Consider the following 17014-nt stretch of genomic DNA (forward strand, 5'->3'; position numbering starts at 1 on the left):
GTCTGAGGTGGAAGAGGAGCTTCAAATCAGTTCTCCTTGATTTACTGGGCTACTTTGTAGATTATTTCAGGAATTATGTGACCTAAGGGTATGACTTCCATTGGCATTACCTTTGAATTAGGAAGGTGCCTTTCACAGGAGCTTTTGTCCCACATTTATCATCTCAGCCTCAGATCTCTTTTAATCCCAAGGCATCCCTTCTCTCAAGGCTGCACGTTTTCTGTCTGGTCTGAAAGGAAGGAAATCCTGTTCTGACCCTCATGTGTCAGCAGCTGGATTTGGTGAGTAGCCATGGTGCTGCAGGAGGGATGCCATGGAGTTGGGGGAGTTATATGGTCCAGCACCTACAGGGAAGAAAACAGAGAAACACACAGGGCAGGTGTGGAAGGCCTGGGGCAGCAGTGCACGTGTGGAGGCCTGAGGCAGCAGTGCATGTGGGGAGGGCCCGAGGCAGCAGTGCATGTGTGGCAGGGAGGGTCCCCTTTCCAGGGCTGTGCAGCTTGTGTGCCTCAGGGATGCAACAGTGCTGGGTGCCAGCATGAGCTCCAGGGCCACTGCATACAGGGATGGCCACAAGCATGGTGCAAAACAGCTGCCAAACAGCCCCTCACCCCTTCCCATGTGGTCATATTTTCTCCTCCTGCCTGTCTCTTTCTGTTCAGTGCTCAGACACTTCATTCCTCTCAGCTACCCCATGCGCGAGCAGCCGTGCGTGCCCTCTAATCCTGTGCAGTCCCAAGCTTAGGCTGAAGCAGACCAGCACTTAATGCCACCCTAGATTTAAATACTAATCATAGAGGCAAGGAATTGCTTTATTGTGAATGAATCCTTAATCTATCGAGTTATTTGGAACAGCACAGTTAATTATTTTTAAACCTTCCTCTCCTACCTTAAGCCTGGGTGTGCCTCCAACAAATTCACTTTCAAATCTTGTAATGGAATAGAGGTATTGCCAGTCCTCATTAGAAACACCACAAAAGCCACAGCAGTAGTCCTGTGTTCCTTGTAATGATTTGTTTTACTGATAGATCAAGCAGCCTGTTGACAATGGTTGACTGCAACTGACAGCCTCATCTAATAAGATAAAGAAGCTGTACATTTTATTGATTATAAAACAAATTGGGTTTTTGTCTCTTTAAATTTTTGATTGGATAAAATTGGAGAACTTAGGCCTTTGAAACTGCAGCTTGCCATGACATTACAATGAATTATAATCCTAACCTATTCATGCTTCCTCAAAGGCCTGACCCGTTTGCCTGCCTTGCAAGCATGTTGTAAAATGCCCCACATTTACATACATATTTTCAGCAGCTTTTTATTCAAGAACTGTGGCAGACTGGAGAAAGAGAAAGAAGCTGAATGGGCAAAAGTTCTCAAGATCCTGGAATTTTAAGACTCTTGCAATATTTTGTCACAAGCTGAGAGCTTGAGGCAGACATTTTCAGATAAGGTTCTTAGTTTTTCATTACATAGGAATGGAAATTTTTAATCCTTTCTGGCTCTGAAGATCTATGTTCCTGAACATCCATATTGCTGAAATAAATCTAACGCTTTCTAGATCAATTTTTAGGGTCAGATCTTACCGAAGCTTAAGGCAAATCAAGATTTTTAAAGACCAATATCAGGACCCCCAAATCTGCTCTCAGCACTTTCTTGCAACCCCAGATGTCTTCCTGCCTGAATCCAGGCTGTGCAGGCACCTTCAGCTTCACCCAAGTCCCCTGCCTGGCACAGTTTGAAGGGGGAGGCCAGTGAACACCTGTGACCATCAGCACAGAGTGCCTCAAAAACATCACAGTGCCAACTTTACTCTTCTAGCAGAAAGAGAAAGGGAGGGAGAAGGATTGCTTGTGCCTTCCCTGACACATCTTTGTGGCTAAGAAAGCTGGAGCACCTGGCTGTCAGTGAAGCTGCACAGCTGAGACAGCAGCAAGAAGCAGCCCTGACTCCTGGTCCCCAGTCTCAGGGCTGTTTTTGTTCTGTCGCTCTTCCTGCTCTTTTCCTGCTCACCCGTAGCAGAGATAAAAGAGGAGGTGGGGGTGGGGTGGGGGAAGTTTTGGAAGGAGCTGTCAGAGCACAGGCTTCCACCTACTGTCTCAGGCACCTCCAAAGGGAGAGACATTTGGGCATCTCTTGGGCCTATGATTTCTTGCTTCAGCAGCTGAGATTTGTCAGGAAAGCACATCCCTACTGTGCTGAGTAGCAGCTCATGGGCAGGTTTCTGGCAAACACTCCCAAAAAGTCAGAGATTAAGATTTGAATCCTTACAGGAGCTGGAGTACATGCTACCTGGACCCACTGCTCTGGGTTAGGAGGCCCTTTAGGATAAGTGGATCAGAGTCACCATTGCAGCGTGCTATGAATCAAGAGTGCAAAAAACAACCCTTGCTGTGTTATTATGCAACTGGATGTAGGTTAGCTCTCCCAGAAATGCTGAATCTAGCACACAATGATAACAATTGCCTTCCTTACCACATCTCTTTTAAATGGACTGACTATTCCTGTGCTCCTCTTTTTATAAACTAGTTGAGAAAAAAAAATACAACATGTCAGATACCACACCATCCTAAAAAACATCACTCTGGACTGAGCATTTTGACCATATGACCCTTTCCATGTTCTCAGTCTCAACCTCTTTCAGCAAGGAGGAAAAAAACAGACAGACAGACAGGCACATACACAGAGTCCACAGCAATTGACAAGGGAAAAGTGAAACTCAGTTTTTACTTGCTTTATGGTGGGCAACTTGTGAGCTGCTGCCCACAAAGTGATAAGGCACCTCAAACCACTGCTAGACAAGCCTGGTCTGCAATCAGCATGGCACTTTCACCTCTGATGGAGCTCTGCCTCCATGTAAGGACCAGCTCCTAGATCTGCACATCTGCTCTGCCAGCCTGGAAACCGGATCTGAAACCCAGCTCGTCCAACTGGCAGAACATCCACAAATGGTGGCCTACTGATTACACCCACACTCTGGCACTTATGTTTAATTATTATCTGAAGTAGTTTAGTGACTCCATCATAGATTTCAGTGGGATGTTTGGGCTTAGGAGACTGGTTTGAAAATTTTGACCCGAGTGTATGGGTTACTTCCAAGTAACATCCATTCACTCCCAAGGAGGATCAGTTGAAAGCAGCTTGCAGTGCAGCAGTTTGTGCCACTTCTGTCCTACAGGGATGAAAAGTCTTTGGTTTCCTGTTTGTTGATCGGGTGCTTTCTCCAGTGCTCAAGTCAGTCAAAGGAAGAAAAAAAAAATTAACAGAGCTTTATAGAAATATTACATTCTTCCCGGAGTGGAGGCAAAACAAACAGAAGTTTAAAGTAAACAATCTCTACCAGCAGATCTTTTCCCCCTTTATTGCATGAATTACAATGCCCTTCAGCCAGCAGAAGGCAGAGAAAGTTCTGCCAGGAAAAAGAGTTATTTGAAAAAGTTTACTTTAAACTTTTGTTTACTTTGCTGCACACACACATAAAAAAAAAAAAAGAAGAAAAGAAAAGAGAACCTTTCTTTTCCCACTTTAGTGCTAGGTAGAAAGAAAATGGATTTCTCTTTATTGACTGGCATGTGATTGGCAGAAGTAAAGGCAAGTTTCCTCATGGTCATGCCTCTGTGCTCAACCATGACCTGGAAGAACACTGTGAGAGATAAAGCAGGACTGTCCTGATCAACAAGGACATGCAGAGCAGTGGAAAAAACAAAATATGAGTGCCTCTGATCAATCCACTTATATAAACAAGCACAAAGCTACCAAAGCCAAACAGCACAATTTTATTCTAATATTACTGCTCAATGAATCTTTTTCTTCTAAATCTCTGTCCCTTTTGTAATGAGGACAAAAATTGCCGTGTTTTCATTCTCACTCTTGTAAATCTGGAGTAACTGGGAAGAGATAAAAAAGCTCTTTGTTGGCTAGGACAAAAATTCTGACTAAAAAGTAGATTGTTCTCAAAACAAAAACCATCACCTTTTGTGAAAAACGTTCCCATTTCTGATCGGTTCTAATGTTTTTATTTGAAACAGACTTCTTGATCAGAAGCTAATAAAAGTGTGTTGTGAAATAGAGCATTTTATAAAATGTATAACAAAAATAAGTGGTTTCGTGAAGACTTTGTAATAGACAGAATAAGAAAAAGAGACAAAGGAAGATAAAAGGAGATTTCTAGCAATGTATAAGCAGAGGGGGATAAAGCTGAATAGCAGTTGGATTAGTGCAGCATGAGTTTGTTTTGAAAGTACATCCCTTTTCTGCACTTCCACCCTCTCCTGTTTGCCCCACAACCCTGACCTTGTTCCTCCCCATTTCAAAAGAGCCGTCCCTTCTTATTTCCCTTCTGACCTGCATTCCTCACTGCTGGCTGTAATGTGGCGATAAAGGCACCAGTAAACCCCGCCAGCTTGCCTAAGATCAGAAGATACGGAGGGTGATGTTAGCAAATTAACTGATTGGTATAAAACAAAGGGGGGAAAAAAAGTCGTCAGGAAGCTGGGAACTTTTGAACCCATTTAAACAAATATGTGGCAGAGGAGCAGGCTTGTCTGTTACAGGAATAGCGTCTGCAAGAGCCAAGCCAGAGCTTGGAAACCACAATCAGATGCAGCTCAGAGAGCAGCCCCTGGTAGGGGAACAAAGCTGTTTAAGAAAGGGGAGTTCCTGCCTTGCAGAAGGTGGGACACAATGGGATGCTCCTTTCTGCCCTTGCAGACCTGTGCTCCAGCCACTCCATCTGCAGCCCCTGCAGAGACAGCCAAGCCTCTTTGTGCACTCTCCCTGTGACTGTGTGTTCAAGGGTCTGGGCTGGCAAAGAAAGCCGCTGTACTGAAAAGAATTGAAGTTAAGGCTTTGAGACATACAGAGATTCACTTATTTACTACTTTAGGCTTTCCTTCTTCTCCACCAGCACTACGAGGGTTAATAGCTTCCTCCTGGGCTGGCCTCCAGAGATACTGCTCTCTGTGGCTCCAGTTGGCTTCCAGAGGTTCTTGAGATGAAAGCTCTCAATTATCTCTTTTGTAGCAGAATTTATTCATTTATCTTCTCCCCCTCTTTAAAAATGTTACATACTAGGGTTAGGAGGCATTCATGCCTCTGTTTTGCTACTCACCAAGTGTCACTGTTTCTACCTTTGTTTCCCTATTGCAGCACGGCTATCCCTTGCTCACTCCAGAGCCTTCTCCACTTTACTGGGGGCTGGAAGATCCCAACTCAGCTCTCATCTGTTCTGGGAACTGCAGGTCAGCTCTGGGAGCTGGGTGCACCACAGAGGGAGGGTCTCTGGGAAGGTGTGTCCTCAGCAGGCCCTGCCAGGGAAGGGGGGACACCTCGTCATGCCCCATCCACTGAGAGAGGGAGTAAATGCAGCACTGCTTCTCAGAACGAGGAGTCAAACCCCAGAGTCTTTAGGAGTTGTATTATAGGTATTAAGTGTCAATCATAATGAAGACAAAGCAGAGCTGAGCATCAGAAGGGAGATTATCCTTCAGTAGGACACGCACTGTAATTTCAGTGAGGATATACTTTGCTTTTTTCTGCTTCAATGCGACCCACCTGCCAGAGAGGAGTGTAGGCTGCCTCTCCCTTAGCTGGCATCTCTACTAAATGGGTTACAGCTGCTACTCACTTCATTTAGGGCCTAACCCCTTGACAACAGCAGCCATGACTTGTGCACAGGATTTTGATGAGTCCTAGCTGGGTATTTGCAATTGGTATTTCTGCAGATCTCTTACACAGCATGGAGCGTATTTTCAGCTTAAGAAGTGTGACCTGATCTTTTATCTTGAGCATAAATGAGCTCATACTAACATGGTTAAGGTGAGCTAGTTGTAAATGGAGGGAAAAGCCCCACATATGTTAAGTGAGAGGGACAAAATCAAAAATGGCTGAGGACTGGTAATCACAACAACTTGAAGTTCACAAAATAAAAAAAAAGAAAAGGTTCATAAACATCATGGAATGAAAAACAGCTAAATTAATTCCACTACTGATAATGAGCAGGAAGCCCAGTGCTTGGGATCATGAGTTTATGCAAATCTGTTATTACTGCAAATTGGCATCCTAAGACCCTGATCATACAACACTTGCACATATGCTTAACTTTATGCACATGAGCAGCCTCATTAACGCCAAAGACTTAGTCGTGCATAAAACTGAGCAAATACATGAGTGTTTGTAAGATTGGGATTTAAACACAAGGGAGAGAAAACAAATTTACTGTATCATCAACAATTATTTCTGAAACCCAGCAGAAGCCAAGGTGATGCCAAGAAGTCTGCATAGTGCAGAAAGATTCAAAGAGAGAGAGGAATGGGATTTTGAAGATTGTTGCCTTTAACTCAATCCATTAGACCAAATAATGGTGGGCCAGACACAGGAGGAAAACATCCCTGCCCAGATTAAATATAACTTATTTTAACAAAGTAAACTGGATTGTCTCTTAGAAACATAGTTTTCAAACATAGTTATTATAAAGAAGAACAGTTTATAATCAACTTGGATTTGACTAAATTAGCACTGTCTCACAAAAGTCTTACAAAATTAATATAAATGGTGTTAGGTTTATGTGGGTACAGAGCTGACTGCAGCATTTATATAAATAGTTACAATAAATACAAAGGCTTACATTGCAGAGAGGTGCCTATTGCACTGCAGTGAAGGCTGATGGTCAGTCTTGGAGCTAGTTTTAATTAGAATAATCAGCAATGCTTTGAGAAACAGAGGAGCTTCCCCTATGTTTGTTGAAAATACACTTTTTTCCTTGGGAATCCAGAGGAGAAAATACAATAAAATATGAGCACTTACCAGCAATGCAAGAAAAAACCCAAGGAGCTGCCAAACAACAGCTGTAGAAGTAAAGCTTCTGCCAAATTTAAAGGCATAGTTCTGGAAAAGGAATTCTGGGAAAAATGCAACCCTGCATTGGGAAGATGTCAAATAAGACCTCTACAAAACATAATTGTTAAAGATGTAAAATAAGGCCTCTACAAAACATGAATATTATCATAAATAGAATCAGTAATAACTTATGTTTCATGATAATTTCAGTGTGCTTTTTTAAGCATTTTGTTGTTCCTCTTGGGAAAAAAAGAACATTCTCAAAAGTCAGTTTTACTGTTAGTTTTTGGTGTGTATGGAATTTTTTTCATACTTTCTGTTCTGAGCCAGTAGGACTGCTGCTGTCAATATTGCAGTGCAGCAGTAAAGTTGGTGGAATTACTGTATTTCATATTGGCCACATCTTGCATCTTGGAAGCCGCGGTTCCAGGGCCTCCAGGTTCTGTGCCTGGCCATGGACCTGACTCCTGGCAAAGCCTGGGTGTGTCGAGGGCTCTTGGTTCTCCACAAGGTTTGTTCAGGAGTGTTGTCATGGAGATGCAGAGTCTGAGAGCAGCAGCCCTGTCCTTCTGTGGCTGCAGCTCCGGGGACAGGCTGCCCACAGAGCCGGCCGGCCGTGGGGGCTGAGCTGGCAGGGGGCCAGGCAGCTTGTGAAAATGCTTCAGCACATTTGCACTTGACAGTTTGGTTGTTTTTAAGTGGACTATCAGGGCATTGCTGTTCAGCTGTTTTCAAGTCTGCATCCATCTTAAAGGCTTAATTTTATATAAAAATTGCATGGGGATGACTTTGGTGAGGTGGCACCGTGCCTTCCGTAATCTCAGAGCACTCAGCACTGGATGTATGAGATCCAAGGGAAAAGAGTAACACAGGCTGGAGGAAGCTGTTGGCCAGTGGCTCTCCTCCTACCACCTCTTTTCCCAGAGCAAAGGAAGTTTTAACCTCATGGGTTTTGGCTTTTTTATCTAGTCTATAGATATTTCAAAGAAGGAGGTAGGGCTTCTCCTGGGCTTCATTGGCACATGGCAAGAGTGTGATTATGAACAGGCCTTTAAGGAACTATGACGATAAATATATAAAAAGTGAAATTATTGATGAGAAAAGTGATGCTGGAAGTGTAGCAGCTGGAAAAATCAGCCCTGAAAATATTTGTTCTGCTTCCCATAATCATGTGCAGCATTGCTTTATCTGTGTGGTCAACAAGGGGCCCAAGTCCTGGCTTTGGAGCATCCCCATGTTTTGAGCTGAAGGTCTGTGGCAGCTGGGGAGTGGAGAAAAATCTGAAATAAATTTGCACTGTATTTATCTTGTTTTGAATGACTACCTGCTTCATTCCAATAGGTAAAGAGCACAGAAGTTTTGTTTATTAGCACAGCTCCAGCAGACTGAATCTCCCAATGGCTATGGTGATAATATTGCAGTTTCTTTGAAATACTATTCTAATTCTTTGAGGGAATATTTATTTCAGAATAGATGAGTCTTTACCTTATTTATTGTATTCTGAAACACTGAACCTTGAAATGCAACACTGAACACAAATTTCTGTTTGGTTTAATGGAAAAAAATTATTCATCAAGAATTTACTTTCAGAGTGAAACCTTAACATTTTACTTTTCATATATCTGGTCAATCACTGATTTGTTTTTACTTTGTTATTTTTCCTGTTGGCCCCACTGGACATGTCACAGGCCTCTAAAATGTGTAATATTAAAAAGTGCTAAACAAAATTCTTAGTTTTCAAACCAGTCAGCTAGTTGATCTGATAAATAGATTACATGAATTTACTTTTGGAAAAACAGTTTGCTTAGCACTTGAGCACAAGTTTGCATAACAAAATTGTAACTAATGCCTGATTATTATTTTTCTCATTTGATACCATAGACTAATAGAATAATCCAGGCTGGAAGGGATCTCAGAGGGTCATCTCATCCACCCTCCTGCTCAGAGCAGGGTCAGGTTGGGATCAGATTGCTGGAACTTTATGCAGTCTTAAAAACCTCCAAAGATTTAAACACAATTGTATGAACTCTCTGGGAAATCCTTTCCAACACTTGACTGTCCTCATGGTGAAAAGGATTTTCCTCATATTTTGTTGAAACCTCTCTTTTTTCAATTTATGTCCAATGTCAGCCCTTCTCTCTCTGCTGGATTTGGGTTCATGTAACTAAGGGCTGTGGCAAATAAACCTTTTAATTGTAGTACATCTGCATGTGCTAGGAAGGACAGTTGCAATATCCTTCAGGGTCTGAGGCAGGGAATCTAAAAGAAAGGTATCTGCTCCCTATGTGCTGTATTAAAAGATGAAAACTCATCCTTATATGTAAGGAAAACAGAGTTTCAATGAAGATCTGACCCAGAGACAGGAGAGCAGTTTTTCCTATAAAAGATGTTCTTTCATTACAAAGACTATTGTAAGCTAAACATTTATGATATATTTTCTTTCCAAGGAACTTTTTCAATCTCCCTGAGCATGCTGAAGTCATTATATAGTTACTAGAGATGCTTTGTCCAGATCAGTTTACCATAGGTTACAGTTCTGCAGGAGATTAAAAATGATGGGCTGGTAGATATCCTTCTAAAAATACCCTTTTAAGTAATATGTATCTGCATTTCCAAACCTCACAAGAACATAGACAACAGCAAAGGAAATACAGCAAATAATTGAGGGCAAATGATATGTAACAATGTGAACTTTTACCACTGTATTTATTTAAATGAATGGAAATGTCAAAATGTGAAAGCAAAGCACTCCAGTTTATTCACATATTTTACATTCAAAGGACCAGGAGATTTCTTTAGTTTTTTTTTTGAAAAATAGACTACTCTTTTTTCAAAAAGACTTGATACGGGCATGGAACATACCTAATGAAGCCTATCATTGCAGTGCATACAATGAAAACCCTGTGTATAAGGAAAAAAGGATAAAAACCAAAGTTGACCACTACTAAAAAAAGATTTCCTTTAATATAAATAAAATTCAGACTAGTGCTTTATTTTAACAGACAACACAACAGTGGGATTTATTAACAACTACATATTTACAGTGCCTCACTGGCAAAAATACTGGGCTTCATCTGAGATCCTAGACACTTCCTGAGAAGGCAATGTGGACAGGAAATTGCTCAGCACTTCACATAATTTGGGTGCTAAATGGGTGAAATTAAAGCATACTTTTCAAATAAGTCAGATGCCATGGTGGAATGGTTGATGCATTGTGTTTATGCTCTGATCTGCCAAACTTGCACCTTGGTACTCCCTTTGATTTTAGTGGTTCTATTCACACTCCTAAGGTTAAGTACAGGAGTGATTCAAACCCAGCAGCCTCAGAGGAAGACAACTGCTCGACGCAAAGATGCTGTGAGAAAACTGCTGTAACTGGAATTTTACATGGTACAGAGCCACATTACCTTGAATTTAAATCCGTCTTCTTCTGCATGGGTGATTTCTACCACTTTAATTTGATCCTACAAAGTCTGGATTCCAACCACCTATGAAGTGACAAACCTGTGAAAGCATCTTCTTCCCACAGCCTCCAAAATCATAGTGCCAGTTAAGCAGATCTCAGTCTTTTTGGCAATTAAATAAAACGAGAACCAGATCTTTTTCAAAGTATTCACAAAATAATCTTTCAGTTATAAAATGACTGTCCCACCATTCTTGTATCAGATCTGACCTCAGCTCTTTAGATCTAAACAGTTCTTTAGAAGTTATAAAAATAAAGGATTGATTAATATACAAATATATATTTCAGAGTGATAAGAGAATAATATTAAACAAATTCCTTTTTTAATCTACTTTAAATTAAAAGAAATGTTTTCAAAAGTCTAGGCTGAAGCAGATCTTTATCTATTGACTCTTTAATGGAACCCATTCCCCACAGATGGTCACATACAACTTAATGTATGAAGTTTTTTACTACAAAAGGATGGTGAATATGTTTCCACTAGCAAAGCACTTCATAAAATCTGCTGTGCCAGTTGGTTTTTGGTATCTTGCTTTCAAGAACTGCAGATATTTTTAATATTAGAAACAAAACCTCAGTCATGAGGTCTTGAGATTATTTAGAAATTTCTTTCCCTTTTCTTTATTAATATTTGTTTTGCAATGATCCAGTTTGTTTTGTATACTGTTAATATACAGAATAATACAGATGTTCTGCACGAATGCACATGTATGTACAAAACCAGTAATTTAGTTAAGAGATAAGCCTGCTCACTGGGTCATTTCAAACTTTCAAAATACCATATTTTGCAGTAATATCCATAACAACATCATGTAAGTTTCTTCTTTCTTCTGCTGAGATGCTTTTAGGTGTTTTCCTCTCCTTTATCTCAAACAGCCGAAACAGCAAGGAACATTTTTGAACAATCTATAATACTCCTCCTGAATCTGAAATAAAATCATTGAATTCAATTATGAAATAGATTTATTAATAGGTCTATATGCCTTTGAATTCATTTTGTACTGCTCTTGTCACTAGATATTTTAAGGTGGGGCTGACATTTACTTTAGGACAGACCACTGAAGAAAGTATCATCCGAGGGCAGTGTGGGTGAATCTTGCTGCTAATTGAAAATACTGGAAATTTTATTGCACACATTACTATTTCATCAGGTTAATGACACTGTAACCGGTTTTACAGTTAAAAAAAACCCCATTTCCCCATGTTTCATACTTAGGTTTTAAAAAGTGGACAAAATATGTGAGAACATAAAAATGGGACAGAGGTTCTGCCTCCAGTGAAGGCAGAAGCTCATCTTCAGGGCTGGGCACCTGGACAGTGCAGGGACATGAGACTGAGTCACTTCCCACAAGGAGTAGGATGCTTACCTTCCTAGACAGCACACAAAGAAATATGAAGATGAACATCCCCTGGAATGCATTGAAGATTGTAAAGAGATAGGCAGTAACCACAGACCCTTGGACCACATGGAGGACCCCGAAAATCCAGGTAGCCCCAAGGAGGAACAGGAGAGCCAGGGCACCCCGGGCACAGGATCTGGACAGGGAGAGAATATTGTGAGCAACACACTGGCACATGCTACTCTCCTTTCCCTCCACTTTGGGTGGTGAGTGCTGCCTTGGAAATTCTTTCACAGCTGCCAAGGCCTGAGAAGTGCAAGTGCAGGGGCTGCTCTTCAGGGTGTGCTGTAGCACTGTAGCACAAACAAAGTCACACAACCACTTTGGAAGAGCAAAGGAGTAAAACTGGAGAGCCTTAAAACACTGGCTTCTTTAATCTTCAGCTATGTTTTCTCTGGCGTACTGCAGCACCATATGATTTGATTTAAATCTACTGTTAGTGTAATTCCCCAAGGAAAAACATATGTCTGTTATGAAGCATTCCCCCACTTTTCCTCCTCCCCCCTATCTTCCTCAAAAAAATAACCCAGAAAAATGTTCAGTATGCTCTTAGGTCAGTGCATGTGCATGACATCAAAGGATTCCCAGGCTGCCTCTCAGGTTCACTGCAGAGGATGGTGCCAGTTATAAAACCAGGCTCTTTTTAAAATTCCGTCTTTTAAATATGAAAAAAAAAAAAATTGTTTTTAGAACACAAGTCCTCTCAAATAGTTCCTGGGTCAGCATATTGATGCCTTAAAATTGTAGAAACTGATTGGCTACAATTTTTTTTTCCAAGATGCTGTAGAGCCCTGCTCACAGACTTGCACAAATTACAGCATGTTTTTGTGGAAATGAAGCCACTGATTACTTTCTTATTCATTCTCAGCTCAGTCATTGCAGGACTTCCTTTGAACAGCAGACATTTTTAGCACTGTTCCCCTGAAAATTGATAATTTTCAACTTCATTAGAAACAGGTCACCACATGAAGCTATGAAAGGTGAGGAATAAGAGAAAGTAATCAATCAAACGATTGCTAAATCCTAACTATAAATCTAGTGCAATGCATTGAAACTGCAGGAGTGTTCCTAAGCAACACAAACAGTAAGTTGTTTTCAATGTTCCCTGTAGTACACTTCAGCTTTTCCTGCACAAACGGTTTTCAAGGTCCCTATAAATCAGTTTTAAAGAGAGTGAGTTGATGGAAAAATCATAGCAGCATGCAAAGTAAAGAATCTGCTCCATCCCTCCAGTGCCACAGAAGCACAATGTCCTACTGCAGACTTTTCCCAAATAACGTGAATGGCTCCAATCTCTTATCACTTGCTACTTCAAGGCAAATATTTTGGTCCCATTTCAGGCATAGATTTGAATTCTGCTTTGCCTTGCATAGAGGCTGTGGAAAGTACTTAAGAAAAAAGGACAATTACTTCTTTAACTTTGCCATCAGTCTTTACCTCTGGTTGATATGGGCCTCTTGTTTTCTTTGTGCATCTTACACACACACCCTATCATACAAGGTATGACTCAGTGGGAATAATGACTGCAAAATTTATGTCCAAATATATATAAGGGTAATAACAGAAAAAAGAAAATATTTTTCTACAAATCTCAGGATATTGAACTGCTACTTTTGAATACTCATTATCATCTCTGCCTGTATTTAAACCTACAGAAAGAAAGTAGCATTTGTACTAAATGGAAAACTTACCTTATATTTTCATAACAACTGACTTCTGGCTTTAACATTGCAGTGTGTCGAAATACTTTATAAATAATCACTCCAAAAGCCAACAAATTAACCTGGGGGGAGTGAAGAGAAAAACTTTTAGTTTAAACCAGGATACCTTGGAATGCCAATAACTGTTAAACATTTAAATGAAACAAGTCAGATAAAATTTCTGTGTATCTGAAATCTACAGAATCCCATGCCTGGAGGGGAAAAAATCCACCCTGTTCTGATTCACTTCTATTAAAAAAATATTAGCCCTGAAAAAATATTGATCAAACAGGGATGTAACCCTACCTTATCTCAACAGTATCACTACGAACAGTCTGCAAATGTTTATTGATTTTATTGGTAAATCTCTTTGATTTCCTGCTGAGATTATTTTTCCTGAGTAGAGATGAAGGAAAGGAAAGGAAAGGAAAGGAAAGGAAAGGAAAGGAAAGGAAAGGAAAGGAAAGGAAAGGAAAGGAAAGGAAAGGAAAGGAAAGGAATGAGAAATTTAGAAACTCCTAAAAACCCTCTACCCTATGGGTTTTCTATTGTACTGTATCATATTGATCTCAAAATATGTGTGTCTTTTGTTGCTAAATAAAATTAATAGCATCATACATTTTGAGGTCTTTGGGGTGTGAAAACTTTCAAGTGGCAGAAAAATCTTAGAGGCTTTCACAAATAATTTTAAAAATCTAGATTTTACTGAAAGGTGTATTGCTGTATATCTTCTCTTTTATGGTTTTTTTTTTCATAGATGAATAGTTTTGGTATTTTTTCCTTGATTTTTTACAATGGCATCGCTTGATTTGAGTTTGAAACAAAGAAAAGCAACTAAAATAAGCAATTTTGCAAATGATGCTCAGTTGTGATTCTTTCTTGCTTTGGCTAGGCTTCACTGATCTTTCAGTTAAACTTATACTGCATTCCTTTAAAAAAGTGGAAGTGCCTTCTTACTTTGCAGCATTTAACATCAGAATATATTTAAAATATTAGTAAATTATCCAAATTTTAGCTGTGTGTCATTCAGGTACTATTTGTAAGTCTTTGGCTGCAATCTCTTGGTCAGTTCCTGTGGGGTTCCAGCTGTAGAATGAATAGAATTAATGTCTTCCCCAAGCTGTTTCTCCAGAAAGACTGTATGGTTTTCCCCTGCTTCTTATTCTTTAAAGAAACCAAACCAAACCAAAAACCCAGCCCAAACAAAAAAAAAAAAGTCTCTGGAATAAAAACAAAAAGCTGTTGGAGCACAGCACCACTTGAAAAGGAATCACTTTCACTTGTTAGCACTCATAAGGTATGTCCTTAGAACAATTTTCTTGTGTCAAAGGGAGAGTATCTAATATTAAAGCAGTCTCTGCTTTAATTAGCTGCGTGCTCATAGTTTAATGCAGCATAATATATTTACAATTTGATAAGACAGGAGATAGAGCTGATGAGCAGTTTTGGGAATTAATCCTTCACTGAATACCTTGCACTAGTGCTGATCATGAGAGCTATTCTGAAGCTCCTTATATTTAAAATTGTAATCTATGATATCTCCTAAACCAGCAATTTTTCAAAGTTAATTATGACTCAGTCAGCAGTTGTGGATAATTATATGCAGACTTACTTTTTATTTTATATTTGTTGGCGAATAATATATCAAATAACTTCATGCATGCACTGTAATCTGCATAACTCACCCAATATACTTATTAATTTGAAATAGGTAGCGGGAAATGTGATCAAAGTACCAGAGGTATAGAGAACACACTGCAACTTTAAAAACTGCCAGAAATAGGTTCTGTGAGAAGCTCCATGGGCCAACCCCCCTTTCTCACAAAAGCAGCTGCAGAAGTGGCAAGGTTTTGCTGAGCAAGGATGGGGTGGGCAGCAGGCTCCATTTCTCCTCGTCCCAGTGGGGCTCCCTTGCACAAATACTATTTGCACTGTCCGTTTCACAGGATAATAGGATTTGGCCTCCTGCATTAAAGTAATTCCCATTAACTCTGATCTTTTCATTCACCAGCCCATTCGAATGGGAATAATCTGTATGTATCAGGGGAGCAGGAGAGGTTAACACCAGCTTCTTGGAGTCAGCTGCCAGAACACAATTATTGTACAATATGTCTCAGGTAGCCTCACAGGAGGTAGTGTTACAGGGTAATGAGGGTGAACTTAACTTCTGAAACACTTGGTCGTTTCCAAGATTTATTAAAGTCTTAAGTCGGTCTTTGCCCCATTTTTAAGCACTCCATTAATAAAAATTTATATAGCAAAGTGAAAGCACATAGACTGGCTGTACACAATGCTTCAACTAAGTTAGAAACCTCTGGAACTGCATTTTGTCCTTTGAGGGAGGATGAAATGGATAGCAACAAAGGTTTAGTAACTACCCTGTGACACAGAAATGAAGCAAAACATGAGGGAAAACAATAGCATGAACTAATGGGTAAATCCTGGAGGAAAAAACCACCTAATCTAAACAATGTGTCAAGTGTGGCCTGTGGAGAAAACTGGCAATCCAATAGATATCCCAAAAGGTATCCTAAACTTAATGCGTCCTGCTTCAACCTGATACTCTGCATGTTCTTTGCTATGAACATACCAATGGCCTCTATTTCTGGGAAATGTAAAGTAAAAAGTTCATATTGGATGGCAGGACTGAGTACGAACACTAATAAGTTGAACTTATTAGGACTAAAGGGGAAATAGAACTGATATCCCCAAAGAGCCTTATGTGTTCCAACACATGGAATGAGAAGTCAAATCACTTAAAATGCCTAGCCAAAGGTAAAAGCACTTAAGACATTTGAATTTGTATCCAAAACTGAGTTTCAAACAAGCAGAAATTGAGGTAGTAGGCTGCAGAAGTAATCTAAAATACAGATGTACACAAGAAGTCCTGGATCCCCAAATTTTCTGTCTGAGAGAGAGGGGCTTCTGCATGAGAGACGCTGAAACATCTAAAAAGTTTCGATTGCTCCTTACAGCCAAATATTATTTTATACTTACTTTGGTTGTAATAATGTGTTTTCATTTTGTAATTAAACCACAGTCTTAAGATCTTGTTGACTAAACCTTCAGTGGCACTATAATTAAGACTGCCTTAAGGTGTCAGGCCAGGTGAATGAGAAGGAAGCGGCAAACATAAGGCATGGCGTCCCCGGAGAGGGAGAGACTGAGCAGAGCAGGATGTGCAGGCAGCTGTGACACCAGCTCAGGACAGGCTGTGCACAGGGCCAGCCTGGGGACAGCTCACCTGAATAATGAGCACAGTGAGTCTGCAGCTGGGGGCAAAGCCCGGGCGTGAGGGGCTGGGCACGGCTGCGGTTTTATGGAGTGAATAACGATGTCACAGTGTGACACAGCGGCTCCGGTGCCTTTGTTTTCAGTGCTATTACATGGCTGAGCAGGCAGAGAAACTGCTGTGTCCTGAGAGGGGCTGCTCGGCAAGGCTAATAGACTAGAGGGGAATTGCATTGATTCCAAGCCCTGAACTGAATAATTTTTTTTGTATTTTATTTATTTAACAAACCACCCCAGACTGCTATTGGGCAAACAGTGCACTCAGTCCTTATCATTTTACAAAGAAAACCTCTGACTTTCTCCCTGCCAGGGCAATTCTCTGAAGT

General features: G+C 40.4%; 1 protein-coding gene across 2 annotated transcripts in view; it reads right to left on the minus strand.

The window, feature by feature from the left end:
* Window positions 1–9521: 9521 nt before the first annotated feature.
* ADGRL4 (adhesion G protein-coupled receptor L4) overlaps window positions 9522–17014 on the minus strand; it is a 72368-nt gene continuing 64875 nt past the window's right edge. For both annotated transcript variants that reach the window (XM_074546003.1, XM_005482144.4), the window contains 3 exons: window positions 13389–13480; window positions 11665–11833; window positions 9522–11223 (listed from right to left, as the gene is read on the minus strand). In XM_074546003.1, the coding sequence (XP_074402104.1) occupies window positions 11161–11223; window positions 11665–11833; window positions 13389–13480 (324 nt within the window). In that variant the 3' untranslated portion in view covers window positions 9522–11160. The remainder of the gene's footprint in view (window positions 11224–11664; window positions 11834–13388; window positions 13481–17014) is intronic.

Source organism: Zonotrichia albicollis, chromosome 8 (assembly GCF_047830755.1).
Source record: "Zonotrichia albicollis isolate bZonAlb1 chromosome 8, bZonAlb1.hap1, whole genome shotgun sequence".
Lineage (NCBI taxonomy): Eukaryota > Metazoa > Chordata > Aves > Passeriformes > Passerellidae > Zonotrichia > Zonotrichia albicollis.